We start from the raw sequence: 16,791 nt of genomic DNA on the forward strand, positions 1-16,791 counted from the left end.
TTTATATCTCGTTTATTCCTACAACTTCTGATGTGCTTCCAAAAATGGTATTAAGGCAGCAGCTGAGGAAATTTTATGAGATAATGAAGCAGAACAGTTACTGAAAGCCATCTGCTCAGTTGTTTACAAACTTGCTTCAATACTTCAGAGGCAGTGGTAGAGTACGTGTCTAAACTTCACAAGCTGCACTAGGTAGAACTAAATGAAATGCGCCGGGGCCGGGCTGAGCTGGGTCCCTCTCTGTGCAGTGTAAGCAGTTGCCAGGCAGGCCTGTTGGAAGCCAGCAGAAAGCACCACACAGAGGTGATTATGTGCCACCATCTGTCACGCTTCAAGCCTACCATACAGCATGGCTAATCAGCCTTGGCAGGATGATGGATGAACAGCAGCAGCTGCCAAAAGCCACTGTTGGCAAACAGTCCTGAAGTTAAGAACTTTTTCCCCCCTCTGCCTTTCTCTCCAGGGTCCTGCTGCGTGTCCGCATGCTCTACTATCTACGACAAGAAGTTATAGGGGACCAAGCAGACAAGATCTTAGAGGGTGCTGACTCAAGGTTAGTACAAGTGCAGGTTTATTTTTTGCTTTATGACTCTGGCTTTTGTAAAGCACATGTACTATAATAATGCAGCATTTAAAGGTGGTCACACTATATCTCTTATGTGTCTGTTCTCTAGCAACCTTATTATTTTATCAAGCGCAGCGGGTAATTTTCTTGGGGAGCAGGGGGTGGGGGTGGAAACGATGTGGGAAATGACAGAAGTGGATTTGCAGTCCTGCTAATATTGAGGGATTATTCTATCTCAATTTAAAAAATTAAAAAAATACTAAGACCTTAAATGAATCATATTTAGATAACCATTTGACTCCCAAAATAGCCTAATGTTGGGGGGGGGGGGGAGGTGTTTGTTGTGAGTTTTTGATTAAGTATTTTTTGTTGTTTGTTTGTTTTAACCATCCTAATTATTTTTTTAGGGTATTTCAATTTCTGTATTAGGTTTTGGGGTGGTTTTCCAGCTCAAAATTTATATTTACAGAACAGCATAAACCACTTGGGTTTTTTAGAGGTTTTTTTTGTTTTGTTTTTTAATCTTTGTCCAGTAATACCTCTTAGAATGTATATAATGCTGTCTTCACAGTGAAGTAGATGTATGGATACCTGAGCCATTCCATGCCGAAGTTCCTGCAGACTGGTGGGATAAGGAGGCAGATAAATCCCTTTTAATTGGAGTATTTAAACACGGTAAGTGATGTCTCACTCTCAACAAAACTCGGTTGTAAAGCTTTCAGTGTGTAGGACTGTTCAGTCATAATATTAACAAGTATTGTTCCAAAGAACTGTTGGCTTGTATCTCCCTTTTTTCTTGCCTGCATTAAAAACCTAATATGAGCTGTAAATATCAGATGCTGTTTTTAAATGTTTGCAGAACATTTGAGAAGAAAACATTACTTTCTTGGCTGTAAATAAAACAAAGCCATATTTGTTTAAATAATAGCCAAATAGTAAGATAGATCTCCATAAACTTTGCTTCCAGCACTGCTTCACTTGCTAACTCTGCCAACCAGTGTCAAAGTGGACGGTGGGCTTAACCTCTGCTATTAATCTGTACAAGTGCCTCCTGGGCTTTGTTCCAAGCAATATTTCACAAATGTCAGTGTTGAGAACTCCCGGCTCCCTTGAGTGGGATGCAGCCTTGTTAACTTTGAAAGGCTGGGGATGCAGAGCTGGCATGATATATACAGTGAGCGATTCCTGATTATAATCCCAATTCTCTGGAGGTCGCAGAGGTATTCTCAGCAGCCCAGCCTGACTAAAGGGGAGAATGATGGCTTATAAAACCTTTCATGATTACAGTTTGGCTTGAGGCTCTACAGCAGTTAGGAGCAGTGTGTTGTAGTACAAATCCTAATTGAATTGTGCTGTTCTGCCTATGTACAGCAGCTCTGTGTTGTGGGCTCAGCTGAGGCAAGTCTAGTCTAAAAATCATTTTCCTGCAGTGCACTGTTGGGATCTGCCATTTTCCATCTAGTCAAGTTGGGCAGTAAAAAAGCAAACAGCAGTTTGAAAACCATAGAGGGAACAGTGTCATCTTACTGACATGCATCATCCTAAACCTAATAAGACAGGTTCGTTGGCCTTACATATAACCCATGTATACAGCATTTTTGCAGCCTATATTGAGGGTTCCAGCAGGGCTGGAGCTATTGAAAATATGTGTATGTGTGTGTGTCTGTGCACTTTCGTTTGTGTCTGCGTGTTTCCACTGGCGAGTATTGAATGTCAAGAACCACTGTGAAAGTCATATAGGAAACTTAAAGAAGTTTTTCACTTGTGAAAGATTTTTACATTATAACGACATGAAATTTGATGCTTTCTTCACTCTCTTATATGTGTTAATGCTATTGATGGGAAAATGTTTCTGTGCTGTTGGAATTTACCAACATGGACAATTTTTTTACATTAATTAAATGTTTCCAGCATGGAGACATCTCGTTTGTTTTATTTAAATTAATGAATCCAGAAAATTGTACTTCTACTGCCTAGACCTGTTCTATTCACAGCTGGTCATAGCTTTTAAAAAAGCATTTTTCTCCCACTCTGCACACAGGTTATGAGAAGTACAATTCTATGAGAGCTGATGCAACACTGTGCTTTCTAGAACGGGTTGGCATGCCTGATGCAAAGGCCATAGCTGCTGAACAGAGAGGGACAGACATGTTAGCAGATGGCGGTGATGGGTAAGGAGGACATGAAAAAATTAATAAACTTTATCAGCATTGTATATGTTGGCATGGGTTCATATGTCATATTATACTTACATGTTGCCTGAGGATATGAAGTGATCATATGATGTACAAAGTACATAGATTTGTTTACACAGTTGAACATGAAATACAAATGTGTAACTTGGTACACCATACTGATGGCTTTTGTAGCTTGTTTGCTTTTGTCCAGAAAATCTGCCCCCTCTCAAAACCAGTATTTTTCTTGAAAATATTTTTAAAATATTTTATAGGGGTGAATTTGACAGAGAGGATGAAGATCCAGAATATAAGCCAACCAGAACTCCTTTCAAGGATGAAATTGATGTAAGAATTCCCAATTTTCTGTAGTTACTAATATGTACAATTATAACTGATTCTCTGTATTTATTTTAATGTGTATTTTTTAAGTTTGAGAGCTACCAGATAAACACACCTTACAAAGATTGTTTGCTGCTGTGTTTGAGAGATGACATATTTTTCTTCTCAAATTATGACATATGGTCAAAACTGAAAACTAAAATAACTTCTGTCTTCTCCCCAAGGAATTTGCAAACTCACCTCCAGAAGACAAAGAGGAGTCCTTAGAATTACACCCAAGTAAGGCTATAGCAAAAAAATTTAAAAGGCAAAAAGGGATCGTTTAGTGAAAGGTGGACTGTTTATATTACCACATGAGGGGATAGGAGATGTTTTGGGACAATACCACAGAAAGCTTTTTGCTGCCAAATCTCTTCATGCTTCACATTTTTCAAAACAATTGCATACTGTCTTTGAATAATCCACATCATGGTTCTCTGGATTTCTAATTACTTAGTAGAAACCATGATGATAAAGACCGGATGTTTCATAATGCAACTGTTGATGGTTATGCCGAGATAATCTTGGAAGTTACAAATACGTTGTTTCCTCAGTATGGAGGAAAATTGCCAAGTTTAAGTGAGAATAATAAAGTGGGAAATGATAAGCATAGGTGTTTCCTCAGAGGCAGAATGATCTTCTCAGTAATGTATTTAAAGATGCATTGCATTAATTTAAATACTTACAGTGTTCATAATATGTTTGCATTCATAACATTGGATCATAGTGCTTGATGGTTATCTCTAAATGCTTCACAAGCATTTTTGAGTTCTTAGAATTGTATGGTTTGATTCTATTTTTTCACTCTTACCAGTAGTTATCCTGTTTCTAATTCATTATGCACCAGTATTAGTGGCACATGTTCTTATCTGATAAAACAGGAATCCAGTTATAGCCATAGAAACTTTGAAATGTTTAGTGTTGGTTTTGCAGTATTTTGCAAATACTCTTCTTTTCTAGACAAGCACAGTGAAAGCAACTCTGAGTTAGGGCAACTCTACTGGCCCAACACTTCAACCCTGACTACCCGTCTGCGTCGCCTCATTACTGCCTATCAGCGCAGCTATAAAAGGCAACAAATGAGGCAAGAGGCACTAATGAAGACTGACCGCAGGAGACGTCGGCCTCGAGAAGAAGTGAGGGCACTGGAGGCAGAAAGGGAAGCTATAATAACTGAGAAACGACAAAAGTGAGTTTCCCAGTGATATCTTTCTTTAAATCTAATTTGAGCTTGTGTGTCTCTCGTACTGCTCTTTTGTTTTGAAAGAATAAACTAAGGGGGTTTTGGGGCTTCTAAACACGATTGGACTCATATCTATCCGGTGGTCTCACTTCTCTTGCTTCTTCCTTGACTAGATGGACAAGAAGAGAAGAAGCTGATTTTTATCGTGTGGTGTCTACTTTTGGAGTTATTTTTGATCCTGTAAAACATCAGTTTGAATGGAATCAATTCAGAGCATTTGCCAGGCTTGACAAAAAGTCCGATGAAAGCTTGGAAAAGTATTTTAATGGCTTTGTGAATATGTGTAGACGAGTGTGCCGAATGCCAGTCAAACCAGATGATGGTAAGTTTTAACTGACTCTGGAAATCAGCATGAATATTGTGAGACTGTGGGACTGTTGAAATTTCATGCCCAGGTGTAATGTTTTTGGAATGGGTGTGCATTCAATCCATGTTAAACAGTACAACTTGGTGTCCTTGCAGAACCTCCTGATCTTTCCACGCTGATTGAGCCCATCACAGAGGAGCGTGCTTCTAGAACTTTATATCGCATCGAGCTGCTGCGCAAGATTCGGGAACAGGTTCTCCATCACCCGCAGCTGGGAGAGAGGCTAAAGCTTTGCCAACCAAGTCTGGACCTGCCAGAGTGGTGGGAGTGTGGTAAACATGATAAAGACTTACTGATAGGTGCTGCTAAACATGGAGTGAGTAGGACAGATTATCACATTCTGAATGATCCTGAACTCTCTTTTCTTGAGGCTCACAAAAACTTTGCTCAAAACAGAGGGACGGGTAATGTAAATACTGTCTCTTCTGTAAACCCTCTGGGTGCTGGCTGCAGTCAAACACCCCCAATTGTCCCTTCCACACCAGTACAAGAAGAAAAGACTACAGAACAAACAGAGTCTAAAGTTGAAGGGTCTGAAAATCCAGCAGCCAAAGAAAAGTCTGAAATCAAAGAGGAGACAGATACTACAGATAAGGACACTAAACCAGACTGTGATGCTGAGGCTGAGCCTGGCTCTGTTAAATGTGAATTGAAAGACATAGAAATGAGTACAGATGTAGATCCAAAATCTATTTCTGAGAAAGGTTCAGAAGAAGATGAAGAGGAGAAACTGGAAGATGATGATAAATCAGAAGAATCCTCCCAACCTGAAGGTAATACATTGGTCAGATCAGTTCTGTGCGCTTAACACAAGCCCCACAGCTGTTGTAGTTCATGCCAGCTGGTAAGTGGCACACAGGGTGCTTTTATGGAGTATGGGATGGGCTACATGTAGCAGTTCCTCTGCCCTTCCACATATCAGGTGGCTAAATAACCTTTCATAAGAACCATCCATCATCAGCAGGGTACTCCCCCACAAGGGATGATGTCCAGGATAGCTCACTGAGCCAATAAGCATGGTCTCTGTGCCAAATGTGGGAGGCTGGGGCTCTGCTGTAGTAATTACTGAACAAAAGCCCAAGTTAGAAATGTTGTGTCAAGCCTGGTTGCCTTAGCCTATCTAGCTGGGTAGACACTGGATGTTAATGCCTGGTCATGATTGTTATTCAGCAGGAGCAGTTTCTCAGGGTAAGAATTTTGATGAAGAAAGCAATGCCTCTATGAGTACCGCAAGGGATGAAACACGCGATGGATTCTACATGGAAGACGGGGATCCCTCTGTGGTTCAGCTGCTTCATGAGAGAACATTTGCCTTCTCATTCTGGCCTAAGGTTTGTTAGGGGTAGAAAGACATATGTCTCTTTTAATTTAAGTAAAATATGGGAAATGTGCTTGCAAAGTAACAGTGAGCTTTGTGTGATACTGCACTTCTGGTAGGCAAGAGACCTTTTTCTGTGAATGATTTGAGGAATGGCACTTTTTTCTTCAGGTTCATACAAACTAGCAGTGGAAATGAAAGAGATTGCTCTCTTTTGTAAAATAATGTAATTTAGTAAAACAATGGACTGCTGGTAGACATGAACTCTTCATAGGATCCATAACTTTTTGGCAACAGAGTCCCACTTCTTGCAGTACTGTACAGTTTTGAATTAGGCATCTTTCCTGCAGAGCAATCTGCAGAATTGAGAGCAGAGACTTTGAAAGACCACCTTTTTATTTTGGGGTGAGGAGATTGTAGGGAAGAGTTTTGGTGACCTACATGATCTAAGCCATTATGTAATGTTGACAGATGTAATTGTATTAAGGTATCCTGCAAACATAAGCAGCAGTTTTAGATAGAGTAAAGCTGTGTCTTATTTTGGTAACAGTGCAGAAAATTATCTAATATAAAATGTTTTTAAAAATACAAAGCTGTAACCTTGTAATAAATCCATACTTAATTTAGTACTCTCCTTTACAGTAAGAGGAGAGAGAAAAATAAAGTAGTAATAGTCTTAAGCTTACTAATCACCATAACAAAGCCATCTGGTTGGGGCAGGGAGGGGGAAGGGGGTAGCAGGGCAAGAGGACCTTGCTCTTAATAGACTTATTTCTGGGGAAAGCAAGCAGTCTGTTGCAGCTGCTGAGATTTGCTAGTGGCTTTTGCACTGTTTTGCTGTTCAGGAAGCTAACTGATGCTCATATTCACTAACCTACAGTATTTCATAGAGCTCCAAAGTTTCTACTTCTTCAGGCAGGCTAGTGTAGAATGTGCTTGAATAGTGAAATGGAAAAAAATCAAATAATGCTCATCTTCTCTGCTTTCAGCGAGTATTTTTGGAAACATGGGCAAAAATCTTATTCCAGTCATAGTGTGAAAGTAGAACAGAAAATCCTTGATCTGTATAGGTTCAGTATAAGTAGACTAATAAACATAATTAGAGATTTTTAGTGTACACGCTTCAGTGAAATTTGAAGTGATAATGGGCGTGGAATGAAAATTGACATTCATTAGATGTCCCTAGGTTGGTGCCCGTTTCATAATGTTGAACTTTATTAATAGTGACGCTAATGAGGATCCACTTCCTAGGACAGAATTGCAGATCCAGCCTCTTGGATCTTGAGAACTGCAGCATTAAGATACTGATTGCAGATGTGTTTATTTTCTTTTCCTAACTGTTGATGTTGCTAACTACTGAAGTTTTGTAAAACAACAGTGAATTTCTATTAAATTTTTCAATTAGTGCTTTGTGATACAGAAAACTTGGCCTGTGTTTTCTCCTTCTCCTCACAATATAAATGCAGCAAAGTTGTGTTGGCTTCTTGCAAGGTGATCAGTTTATCCCTAACATGCAAGAATAGTTGTTTCTGAATGTCTTCCTTACGCTCTGGAAAATGGACTGTGTTATAAGACTCATGTGAGTTTCAAAGGTGATGTTTGCACTGAAGGTTCATTATATACTTTTCCTTTATGCAGGACCGAGTAATGATCAACCGATTAGACAACATCTGTGAAGCAGTGCTGAAAGGGAAGTGGCCAGTAAATAGGCGCCAGATGTTTGATTTCCAGGGGCTCATACCTGGGTACACTCCAACAGCTGTGGACAGCCCTCTACAGAAAAGGAGCTTTGCAGAGCTCTCCATGGTTGGTCAAGCCAGCGTCAGTGGCAATGAAGATCTCACTGCTTCTCCTCAGTTATCAAAGGCAAGGCTGCAGCATTCTCGTTTTTACATAAAACATTTTAGCTTGCATGACCTTCTCTTGCGTAATAGAAAATAAACCAGCATGAATAAAATAGGAAAAAACATAAAAGTGTTTCTTTGAATAAAATGAAGGCTTTGTTTTCAGAGGTATATGTTTGGAGTTTTATTTTGAACTCAGCATAGCAAACAGAGTTTTGCTAATGTTTGGAAATGGTCATTTTTTTATTAGGAAGATGCACTCAATTTATCAGTTCCACGTCAGAGGAGAAGGAGACGAAGAAAGATTGAAATTGAGGCTGAGAGAGCTGCCAAGAGGAGAAATCTTATGGAAATGGTTGCCCAGTTACGTGAGTCTCAGGTGGTCTCAGAAAATGGACAAGAAAAGGTTGTAGATTTATCAAAGGCCTCACGAGAGGCAACAAGTTCTACCTCAAATTTTTCATCTGTTACTTCAAAGTTTATCTTGCCTAATGTCTCCACACCCGTGTCTGATGCCTTTAAAACTCAAATGGAGCTGCTGCAAGCAGGTCTTTCACGCACACCCACAAGGCATCTACTAAATGGCTCTTTAATAGATGGAGAACCACCCATGAAGAGGAGGAGAGGAAGGAGGAAAAATGTAGAAGGGCTTGATCTGTTATTTATGAGCAACAAACGGACATCATTGACTGTAGTAAGAGCACAACCTTTTTCCTTTTGTCTCATTTTTGTTCTTCTCTCTGTGATACTTCCTGAATGTGTTTTAGTTCTTATTATACTCTGCCTAACAGAAACATACAGTTTTCACCAAACAGGTTTTTCTTAGTTTAGAGCTGTTAATTCTTTTTGAATCAAACAAAATGTGCACATCAAGATTTAATAGCAAATCGTGGCTGTTTTAACCAGCTCGTACTTTCAAAATTACTTACCTTTTTTTATTTTTCTTAACAAATCTATTTCTAACAATATACATTTGGAGGCTTAAGTATGTCTTTCTTGATGTATTGTAAAGGGACAGTCTTGAAGAATCTTGGAGGACATTTACTAGAAATGCAAAAAAACTACTTTGCCTTTAGCACTATGTTCTTTATTGTTCAAGGATGTAAAATTTTCAAAATTCCTTAATGCAATGCTACTACTTTATGCAGTATGAGTATTTAAACCCCATTAACTCTTGTGTATACAAAATCTTGAACATTTCACCTCAGTCAGTCCTTGAGATTATTTCTCCAACTCTTCCTGTGAAGGGAAGACTAATACAGATGTGATTGTTTTCAGGAGGATGCTGAAGTGACCAAAGCTTTTGAAGAAGATATGGAAGCCCTACCAGCAAGGAACATTCCATCTCCTGGTCAATTAGACCCAGACACTCGCATCCCTGTAATCAATCTAGAGGATGGGACCAGGCTGGTGGGAGAGGATGCCCCGAAAAACAAGGATCTAGTTGAATGGCTTAAGTTGCATCCTACTTACACTGTAGATATGCCAAGTTATGTACCAGTAAGTATGTGATTCTAAAAGTGTTGTTCTATTTTATTAATACATAAGTTAGTTTTAAGGACATCAGGCTGAATTTCCTCACATTGGGCACAGTCATCTGATTTTGTAGCTTTTCAACAGAAATTTTCTATTTATCTACCATTCCTATTTTATCCACACCCAAGTGACATTGGGGTGTTTGATTTGCTTTTCCTTTCTTAATATTTGTATATAATAGCATGTTAGAACCATGTTTGTCAGGTTCTGCGGAATTTCTTCATCTGATACAAAAAAATTTCTTCTCATGTAATCTGAAAGTAATGGATCCCTTCTTAAAATTGTTGTGAGGAGGGGTACTGTGATTGGTGATTTTTGTCAAGAAATGAAAAGCTAAAAAGCATAAATTTCTCTTCTTTTCAGAAGAGTGCAGATGTGCTGTTTTCCCCATTTCAGAAGCCGAAACAAAAACGACACAGATGTCGAAACCCTAATAAACTGGATATAAACACCTTGACAGGAGAAGAAAGGGTACCTGTTGTAAATAAACGAAATGGAAAGAAGGTAAAAATTAAGTTACTTCAGTCGACGTCTTTAATAATGTCTTTGCATGTGGAAAGTAGTTTTTCTCCTCCAAGCTTTCTCTTTAAAAGTTTAATAATTTGGCACCAGCAGTTTTTCTTACTGGTCTGTGCCACCTGGTTCCTTTAATTCCTTCTTTGCGCTTCTGATACATTCATATTAATCACCTAAGTGAATAACTGTCACTTTTTGAACCTATATAGCACATTTTGTACTTGGATACAAAATTTATTACCAGACCTCCCTAAGCTGCAGCATTTTATTGTTTGGGGTTTTTTTAAACGTGATTTTGTCAATTGAGTATCACTAGCTGGTTTCTGGCTACTTTTCCACAGTAAACTGAAAGTCTTGGCTGCTGTCCTTCAGAGATAAAAGTGTACTGATAGAAGGTGTCCATATAAGTAGTTGTTAGGTTTTGTTGTTGGGTTTTTGTTAAACTCATAACCTTGTCTTTTGCATTAGATGGGTGGAGCTATGGCCCCTCCAATGAAGGACTTGCCAAGATGGCTGGAAGAAAATCCTGAGTTTGCTGTTGCTCCAGATTGGACTGACATTGTTAAACAGTCTGTAAGTGAAACTCTTTCCATGCATCACTGCAGGTTATAGCACAGAAAAGTTGAAGGCTGTGTAAATTGATTATTAAGTCTTTACCTCATAGCTGGTTTTGAGAAAATTGTGGTGTCTGTGTAGGAGTTACCCAGCTCACTGGGGAGTGGTGATAGAAGGCTACTGCAGAATGGGATTGAAATACATTTGAAAAATCAGCTACAGTTAAGGCAGCCTTCAGCATTTGTTTTGAATTTTTTTTTCTTTTAAATAACAATCCTTAAAAAGCACAGGTATTTGTACATTAGGAGCTACAAAGAAAATATTTGTCATATTCATAACAGAAATACACTTGTCTCAGTAACAGGCAGCATCAAAGGAATAGGTTTTCTGCCTTTTATTTTACAACACTTGTTTGAAAATAAAGGGTAAAAGTCTGCAAATACTCAATTTAATAGAATATTACTATTCTGAAATTCAGTGCAAATTATGAAGATGTAAACTTTTAACTGCAGCATATCAGGGTGGGGTTTTTAAATGAAGTTACAGAGTTTTCAGCATATGTATTATTTTACTGTTTTAATTATAAAAAAATCTGTGATCTTGATTTCTTGAGCTTTCTTTACTTGTTCTACTGCCATTCACTATAGTACTAAGCTAGTCACCATTTGCCAGGGTGAAAAAACAAACCACTTTTGGAATATGCTGAAATCCCTTCTGTTTCTTCTATCATCATTAGTTAACTGCTGAAAGCTAAAAAAGCCAATAGAGGATCAAGCTTGTTTTTTCACCTTCCCGTTTTAGGGTTTCGTTCCAGAGTCCATGTTTGACCGTCTTCTCACTGGACCTGTTGTGAGGGAGGAAGGAGCAAGCAGAAGAGGAAGAAGGCCAAAAAGTGAAATTGCCAAAGCAGCTGCAGCAGCTGCTGCTGTAGCATCAACTTCGGGAATCAACCCACTACTAATGAACAGTCTGTTTGCTGGAATGGACCTCACAAGCCTCCAGAACCTACAGAACCTGCAGTCTCTCCAGCTCGCAGGCCTCATGGGCTTTCCACCAGGGCTAGCAACAGCTGCTGCTGCTGGGGGGGATGCTAAAAATCCGGCTGCCATGTTGCCTCTGATGTTGCCAGGGATGGCAGGACTGCCCAATATGTTTGGACTAAGCGGATTGTTGAATAACCCGATAACGGCTACTACTGGAAATGCCACTACTGCTTCCGGTCAGGGAGAGACTGAGGATGGCGCTTCAAAAGCTGAAGAGAAGAAAAATGAGAATGAAGAGGAGAACAAAGACTCTGAGAAAAGCACAGACACTGTTTCTGCTACTGACTCTGCGAATGGATCTGTCAGTGCTGCTACTGCGGCGACTACCGCCACTGCCACCACTACCACCACCACCAACACTGGATTGCCCACAAACCCTCTGGCCTTCAATCCTTTCCTGCTGTCTACCATGGCTCCTGGCCTCTTCTATCCATCTATGTTTCTACCTCCAGGACTGGGAGGATTGACTCTGCCTGGTTTCCCAGCACTAGCAGGACTTCAGAATGCAGTGGGCTCCAATGAAGAGAAGGCTACTGACAAAACTGAAGGAACTGCCTTTAAAGATGAAGAAAATCTCGAAGGCAGTGATGCAGAGGAGAGCCTTGATAAAACTGCAGATTCCTCCGTTTTAGAAGATGAAATAGCACAGGGTGAAGAATTAGACTCACTTGATGGGGGGGAAGAAATAGAAAACAATGAAAATGATGAATAACCAGTACCAGTTACAGTTAAAGTGTTTTAAACTTTTGACAAGTGGTAGTCCTACTGTTTACACTCACAGTTAATGTCCATACTTAGTTTTTATAAGCTGTTCTGTAACATAGTGTAGCAAAAAAAAAAGTTCAAGTCATGTTATACAGATGTGTCAAAAGGTATCTTGGTCATTAAGTATTGTGCAGTGCATTATTTATTATCCCTAGGAGAGATGAAATTTGAGAGGTGATCATGTCTTTTTAAGGAAATTGACATAATGCTCTGCTTTTTTTTCTTTTGGTACCATTGGTATTATGAATTAAGCAGCAATTTGTAATCAAGTGGCACTAATAGAAGGAAGTGCTGCTTAAAGGAAGGATGAAGTTATATATTTAATTTTTGTTTCTTTTTTTTCTTTTTTTTTTTTTTTTTGCTGTGAAGGTCAAGATGAAATTTACCATACATATCGTACTCGCGCTTCATTTTGACTGTATGGGAGTTCACATGCGCGCACACACCCACACACACACTCTCTCTCTGACAATCTTCATGATAGTGTGAATGTCTCTGTCTTGAGACACAGCAATAATAAGGCAGCTGTTGAATGTGAAGAGTACCTTTTGGAAATTAACCCACGAAGAAGGTTCTTACAGGATAAAGCTACAGTTTAATCGTCTCGTGATCTTGTAATGCACTGGTATAAACAAAAAGAAAAAAATCAGGTACCTTTTTTAAATTAAAGGACTTTGTTACTTTAGCCACAAAGCTAAACAGCATTACCTCAACTCTAAACTAGCCTTGAAGTTTACAGACATGACTTTGTAAATGTATTGTTTTTCTTTGTTGTGATGTCTTTTTATTTTTTTTTCTTTGGAAACTGCTATCATGTAAGATAAGATGTAAATTGCTGCCAACTGTAGTAATGATGCTTTTAATAAAAGTGACCCATGATATGCAGAGATGTAATTATAGAATGTAGTGTTTAGGGACATCAAAACTGGTGTTCACTTTCTGTATTTGTATTTGTGGCTTTTTTATAGCATTTTCCTGCTATATTCTTTATAGATTAGTGGCTGTAAATGCTGAACTGATCGTCTTCAGGGGACTAGGCAGGAAGAGAAACCTTGAATTGCCTTCATATTTTCCACTCTAAGTAACTCTACAGAAATGCACGCTAAAATCCCTACTTTACTCCTTCAAAGGGGCATGAGAGACTGAGAATACTTTAAATGTGTTCAGCATGTGATAATGTGGTACACTAAAGAACAAAAGGGCAAAAGAAAAATGAGGCTTTAATAGGCACAATATCTAGGTCATTTATCCTTGGTTAATGGGTAGAAAAACACAATGCTGTAGTGACAGCAAGGGATACAAAGGCTCTGTGGTATCCTGTAGACCAGAGCTTGTGATGCCAGAAACCACTGTGTCAAACAACCTACATGAAACTAAAACTGACCCACTTTTTATAAAAACCGGTGTCTCTTCTGGAGAGCTACCGATTTGTACCCCTTTTGTGACCTTTTGATATTCGAGATAATGTACCATTTGAGAACTTCTGTTTTCACGGTGTTGTCACCTTGACACACACATACACAACGAGCTCCAGAGTGAGGATAAAAGGTTAGCTTTTCAGTGGAGTACATGAAAAATTAGCTATTTCAGTAGCCAGCTGTGGGTGGACCCCTGTCTTTAGGACTAATATTATCTGTGCTTTTGGAATGCTGGAGAGCTACAAACCTCACTCTCATGTACACTGTGAATTTGCACAAGAGCTCAAACGGGCAAGTATTGCAAGGCCGAAATTTGGTCCCGAGGGGGATATATGAAAAGGGGTGAACTTGGCTTGAAAAGAATTTTTCATGGACTATGAAAGTAGATGAGAAATGAAGGCTTAGGAAGTGATTTTTGTGTGAATGAATCACAGGCACAAACTGTTGGAATGAATAGATGTCAGGATGTCTTGTACTGCCACTTAAATAGATCATAGGGAGTTAATGAAGGTCAGGGAGGATTCCCCCTGCATGGACATCACTGAATGGTTGATGAGGTGTGTTATTCCTGCCTCTTTCTAAAACATCACGTGTAGACCATGGTAAAAAGGGAGAGGCTGAAAGCAAAGGCACATTAACTTGGGCAGGTGTGTTACATACTCTGTTGAATTCATTTGAGCTGTTTTTTAAAGTTGTTATTAAATGCCTTGTCTTATTTTTTCTACCTATAAAATTCCCACTGTAAGAGTTTGTAGGTGCTTCCCATTGTGTGTATTCCACCAAATAGTGGGGGTTTTTTCAGTTCGATTTTATAATTTCCAGAAAAGATTTACACAGACTAATGATATCCCTTGAGAGAACCCTTTTTAATTGGCAAGACTAGAAATTATATTGTTAAATGCCATACTTAATCCCTTTCTCCTCTGTCAAAATGGGGAAGTTCTGATAGCTTCTATTTTTGCCCATAGTTTTTTGACATGGAAACATCCAACTCATGATGTAGTGTGTCCAAGTGACAAATGAGTAAATATTACCCCTAGTACAAGCATCTTCCATGAAGGCATTAATCATCTGCCTTTCCTACTCAAAAAAAAAAAAGAAAAAAGAAAAACTGGAGAACTGTTGCAACAGAACAAATGCCATGGGAATGGGAGATCCTTCATGCTCTGTGCTTTTCAAACAGCCTTGCTTCCTAGAAGCCAAACAGACCCCTCACCCTGTTGGAAAGGAGGTGACACTTGATTTTTGGAAGGGATATGGGCCCTTGGTATGAAAAATGAAGTGGGGGGATTGCCATCTAATGTCCGAGAAATGTATTACATGAAAATATGAAGGTTTTTCTTTGATTTGACAGAGTTTTTACATGTTAATTATTGCAAAGATTCTTACGGAGTTTTAAAAGTGTGTCTAAATGAATAAAAGCTTACGTGAGTAAGATGAATAGATCAGAAGCTATTCTGCACTTGATTCACATTTGGAGCACCCTTTCTGTCTCTTGTGATGAGGAGCCTTCCATTTGCCACCAACCATTTTTTGCTGGACCTCCTAATGGCCATGGAAATGTTAATGGGGTTATCAAGGAATATAAATTACTTTCTGTGTTGCTTTCCAAAAGAAAGTACCTGTGTCAAAGTACAGCAGTGGTCTGCATGTTAACACAGCCTGTTCTGTGTGCATGGTGTTCAATCCTGCCAAGGGAAAGAACTGAACAACAACAAATCTGCTCTGGCTACTACAGATGCAATTTTTAATAAGGCAACTATAAAGGAGAACGAACCAGTTCAAGCGTGAGTCTTGAAAACTGTTGCTGATAAAATAGTTGACAAATTCCTAAACTAGTCCCAGGTTTTTTTCAGTCAGCTTCAGTCTCTTGGTTTATATTTATGTCAAATATCAATGTGTATTGCTTACTGGAATTGCACACTTCTACTGAGGACCTTTTCCACTGAGTATTTCCTCATTTGACAAGGGCTTAAGATTGAGGGGAGGGAGGGGCATTCAACTGTATTTTTAGCATTAAGCTAAAATTAAGTTTTGTGAACAAAACTGCTTAGGACACTTAAGACTTCTGCTGCTTCTGCACCACGTGTTTGAGCTACCTCTGAATCCTTAACATCAGGGCTGAGGTCAGGAAGTGACAGGATATGTGAGGGCTCTCAGACCTGCTGTGTCCACACTGTTTCCTGGGCACCTGAAAGGTGCCAACCCATGAACTTGTCAGACTCCTCAGTGGGAAAGAGTGGTGGCTACAGCTTTTGCTTCCATCCTGTGCAAATAACCTGCTGTATCCCTTTGGCTTCAAGTGATGCCTTGGAGAGACCTGGAGACTGCTTCCTAAGTAGATAGGTGATGTTTTAGGCATCTAATCTAACTTGAGTTGGCTGTTCTGAGGAGAATGTGTGAAGGAAATTCTATTATATTATTGACAGGTGCTATGATCAAACTTTGATGGGACTTACGGAAACCTCCTTTGGAACGCAGGGTGAATGTCCCAGCTCAGTCTGAATGTGGTTTTAGATAATAGGTTTGATGCAAAAGAACAAACGCTAGTATAAGGAACTCTAATGCAAAATACATGTTTTCTAGAAGGGGATCAGTCCATGTCACTGAATGTTTTTGTTTCTCCAACTCCTATGGATTGCTGTCAGCACTGATAAATCATCAAAACTTAATCATTTGAGCTATTTCTTTTTTAGTGGCTTAGTGCAGGTAGTTCCCAATCTGTTACTTGTCCTCCCTCAGTCTTTGCTTAAGAAATTTAGATATTTGTGATAGCTGGAAGTCAGAGACTTCATTAAATCCTGGTAATTGTAGTTACATTAGAAATAAAAACCCAATCCATTTAGAAAGTTTGCTTGGGGTATGTTGATGCAAATACTGTTAACTGGGGTCTCGCCACAGAAAGTCTTTTCTTTTAGTTCCAGCTTTTTATACATGGTCCTTATTAACCTAAGGGGCAATATGGAGATATTAACCATGGATTCATCAATCTTCTGGGCTGTTGCACCTATGAACTGAATGGCAGGCAAACTGTAAGCCTTAAAATGTCCAGTGATGGTGCACGGC

At 39.2% G+C, this 16,791-nt stretch overlaps 1 protein-coding gene across 7 annotated transcripts in view; it reads left to right on the plus strand.

Moving 5' to 3' along the window:
* CHD7 (chromodomain helicase DNA binding protein 7) overlaps window positions 1-15,170 on the plus strand; it is a 133,152-nt gene extending 117,982 nt beyond the window's left edge. For 4 of the 7 annotated variants that reach the window (XM_033055098.2, XM_033055123.2, XM_033055115.2 and 1 more), the window contains 15 exons: window positions 464-553; window positions 1,137-1,240; window positions 2,607-2,736; window positions 3,015-3,087; window positions 3,306-3,360; window positions 4,081-4,309; window positions 4,477-4,685; window positions 4,826-5,503; window positions 5,901-6,061; window positions 7,687-7,914; window positions 8,143-8,586; window positions 9,171-9,392; window positions 9,792-9,932; window positions 10,413-10,517; window positions 11,301-15,170. In XM_033055098.2, the coding sequence (XP_032910989.1) occupies window positions 464-553; window positions 1,137-1,240; window positions 2,607-2,736; window positions 3,015-3,087; window positions 3,306-3,360; window positions 4,081-4,309; window positions 4,477-4,685; window positions 4,826-5,503; window positions 5,901-6,061; window positions 7,687-7,914; window positions 8,143-8,586; window positions 9,171-9,392; window positions 9,792-9,932; window positions 10,413-10,517; window positions 11,301-12,254 (3,823 nt within the window). In that variant the 3' untranslated portion in view covers window positions 12,255-15,170. The remainder of the gene's footprint in view (window positions 1-463; window positions 554-1,136; window positions 1,241-2,606; window positions 2,737-3,014; window positions 3,088-3,305; window positions 3,361-4,080; window positions 4,310-4,476; window positions 4,686-4,825; window positions 5,504-5,900; window positions 6,062-7,686; window positions 7,915-8,142; window positions 8,587-9,170; window positions 9,393-9,791; window positions 9,933-10,412; window positions 10,518-11,300) is intronic. The other 3 variants (XM_033055140.2, XM_033055149.2, XM_033055131.2) reach the window with 3 other exon arrangements.
* The last annotated feature ends 1,621 nt before the right edge of the window (window positions 15,171-16,791 follow it).

The sequence above is a fragment of the Catharus ustulatus genome, chromosome 1 (genome assembly GCF_009819885.2).
Source record: "Catharus ustulatus isolate bCatUst1 chromosome 1, bCatUst1.pri.v2, whole genome shotgun sequence".
Taxonomy (NCBI): Eukaryota; Metazoa; Chordata; class Aves; order Passeriformes; family Turdidae; genus Catharus; species Catharus ustulatus.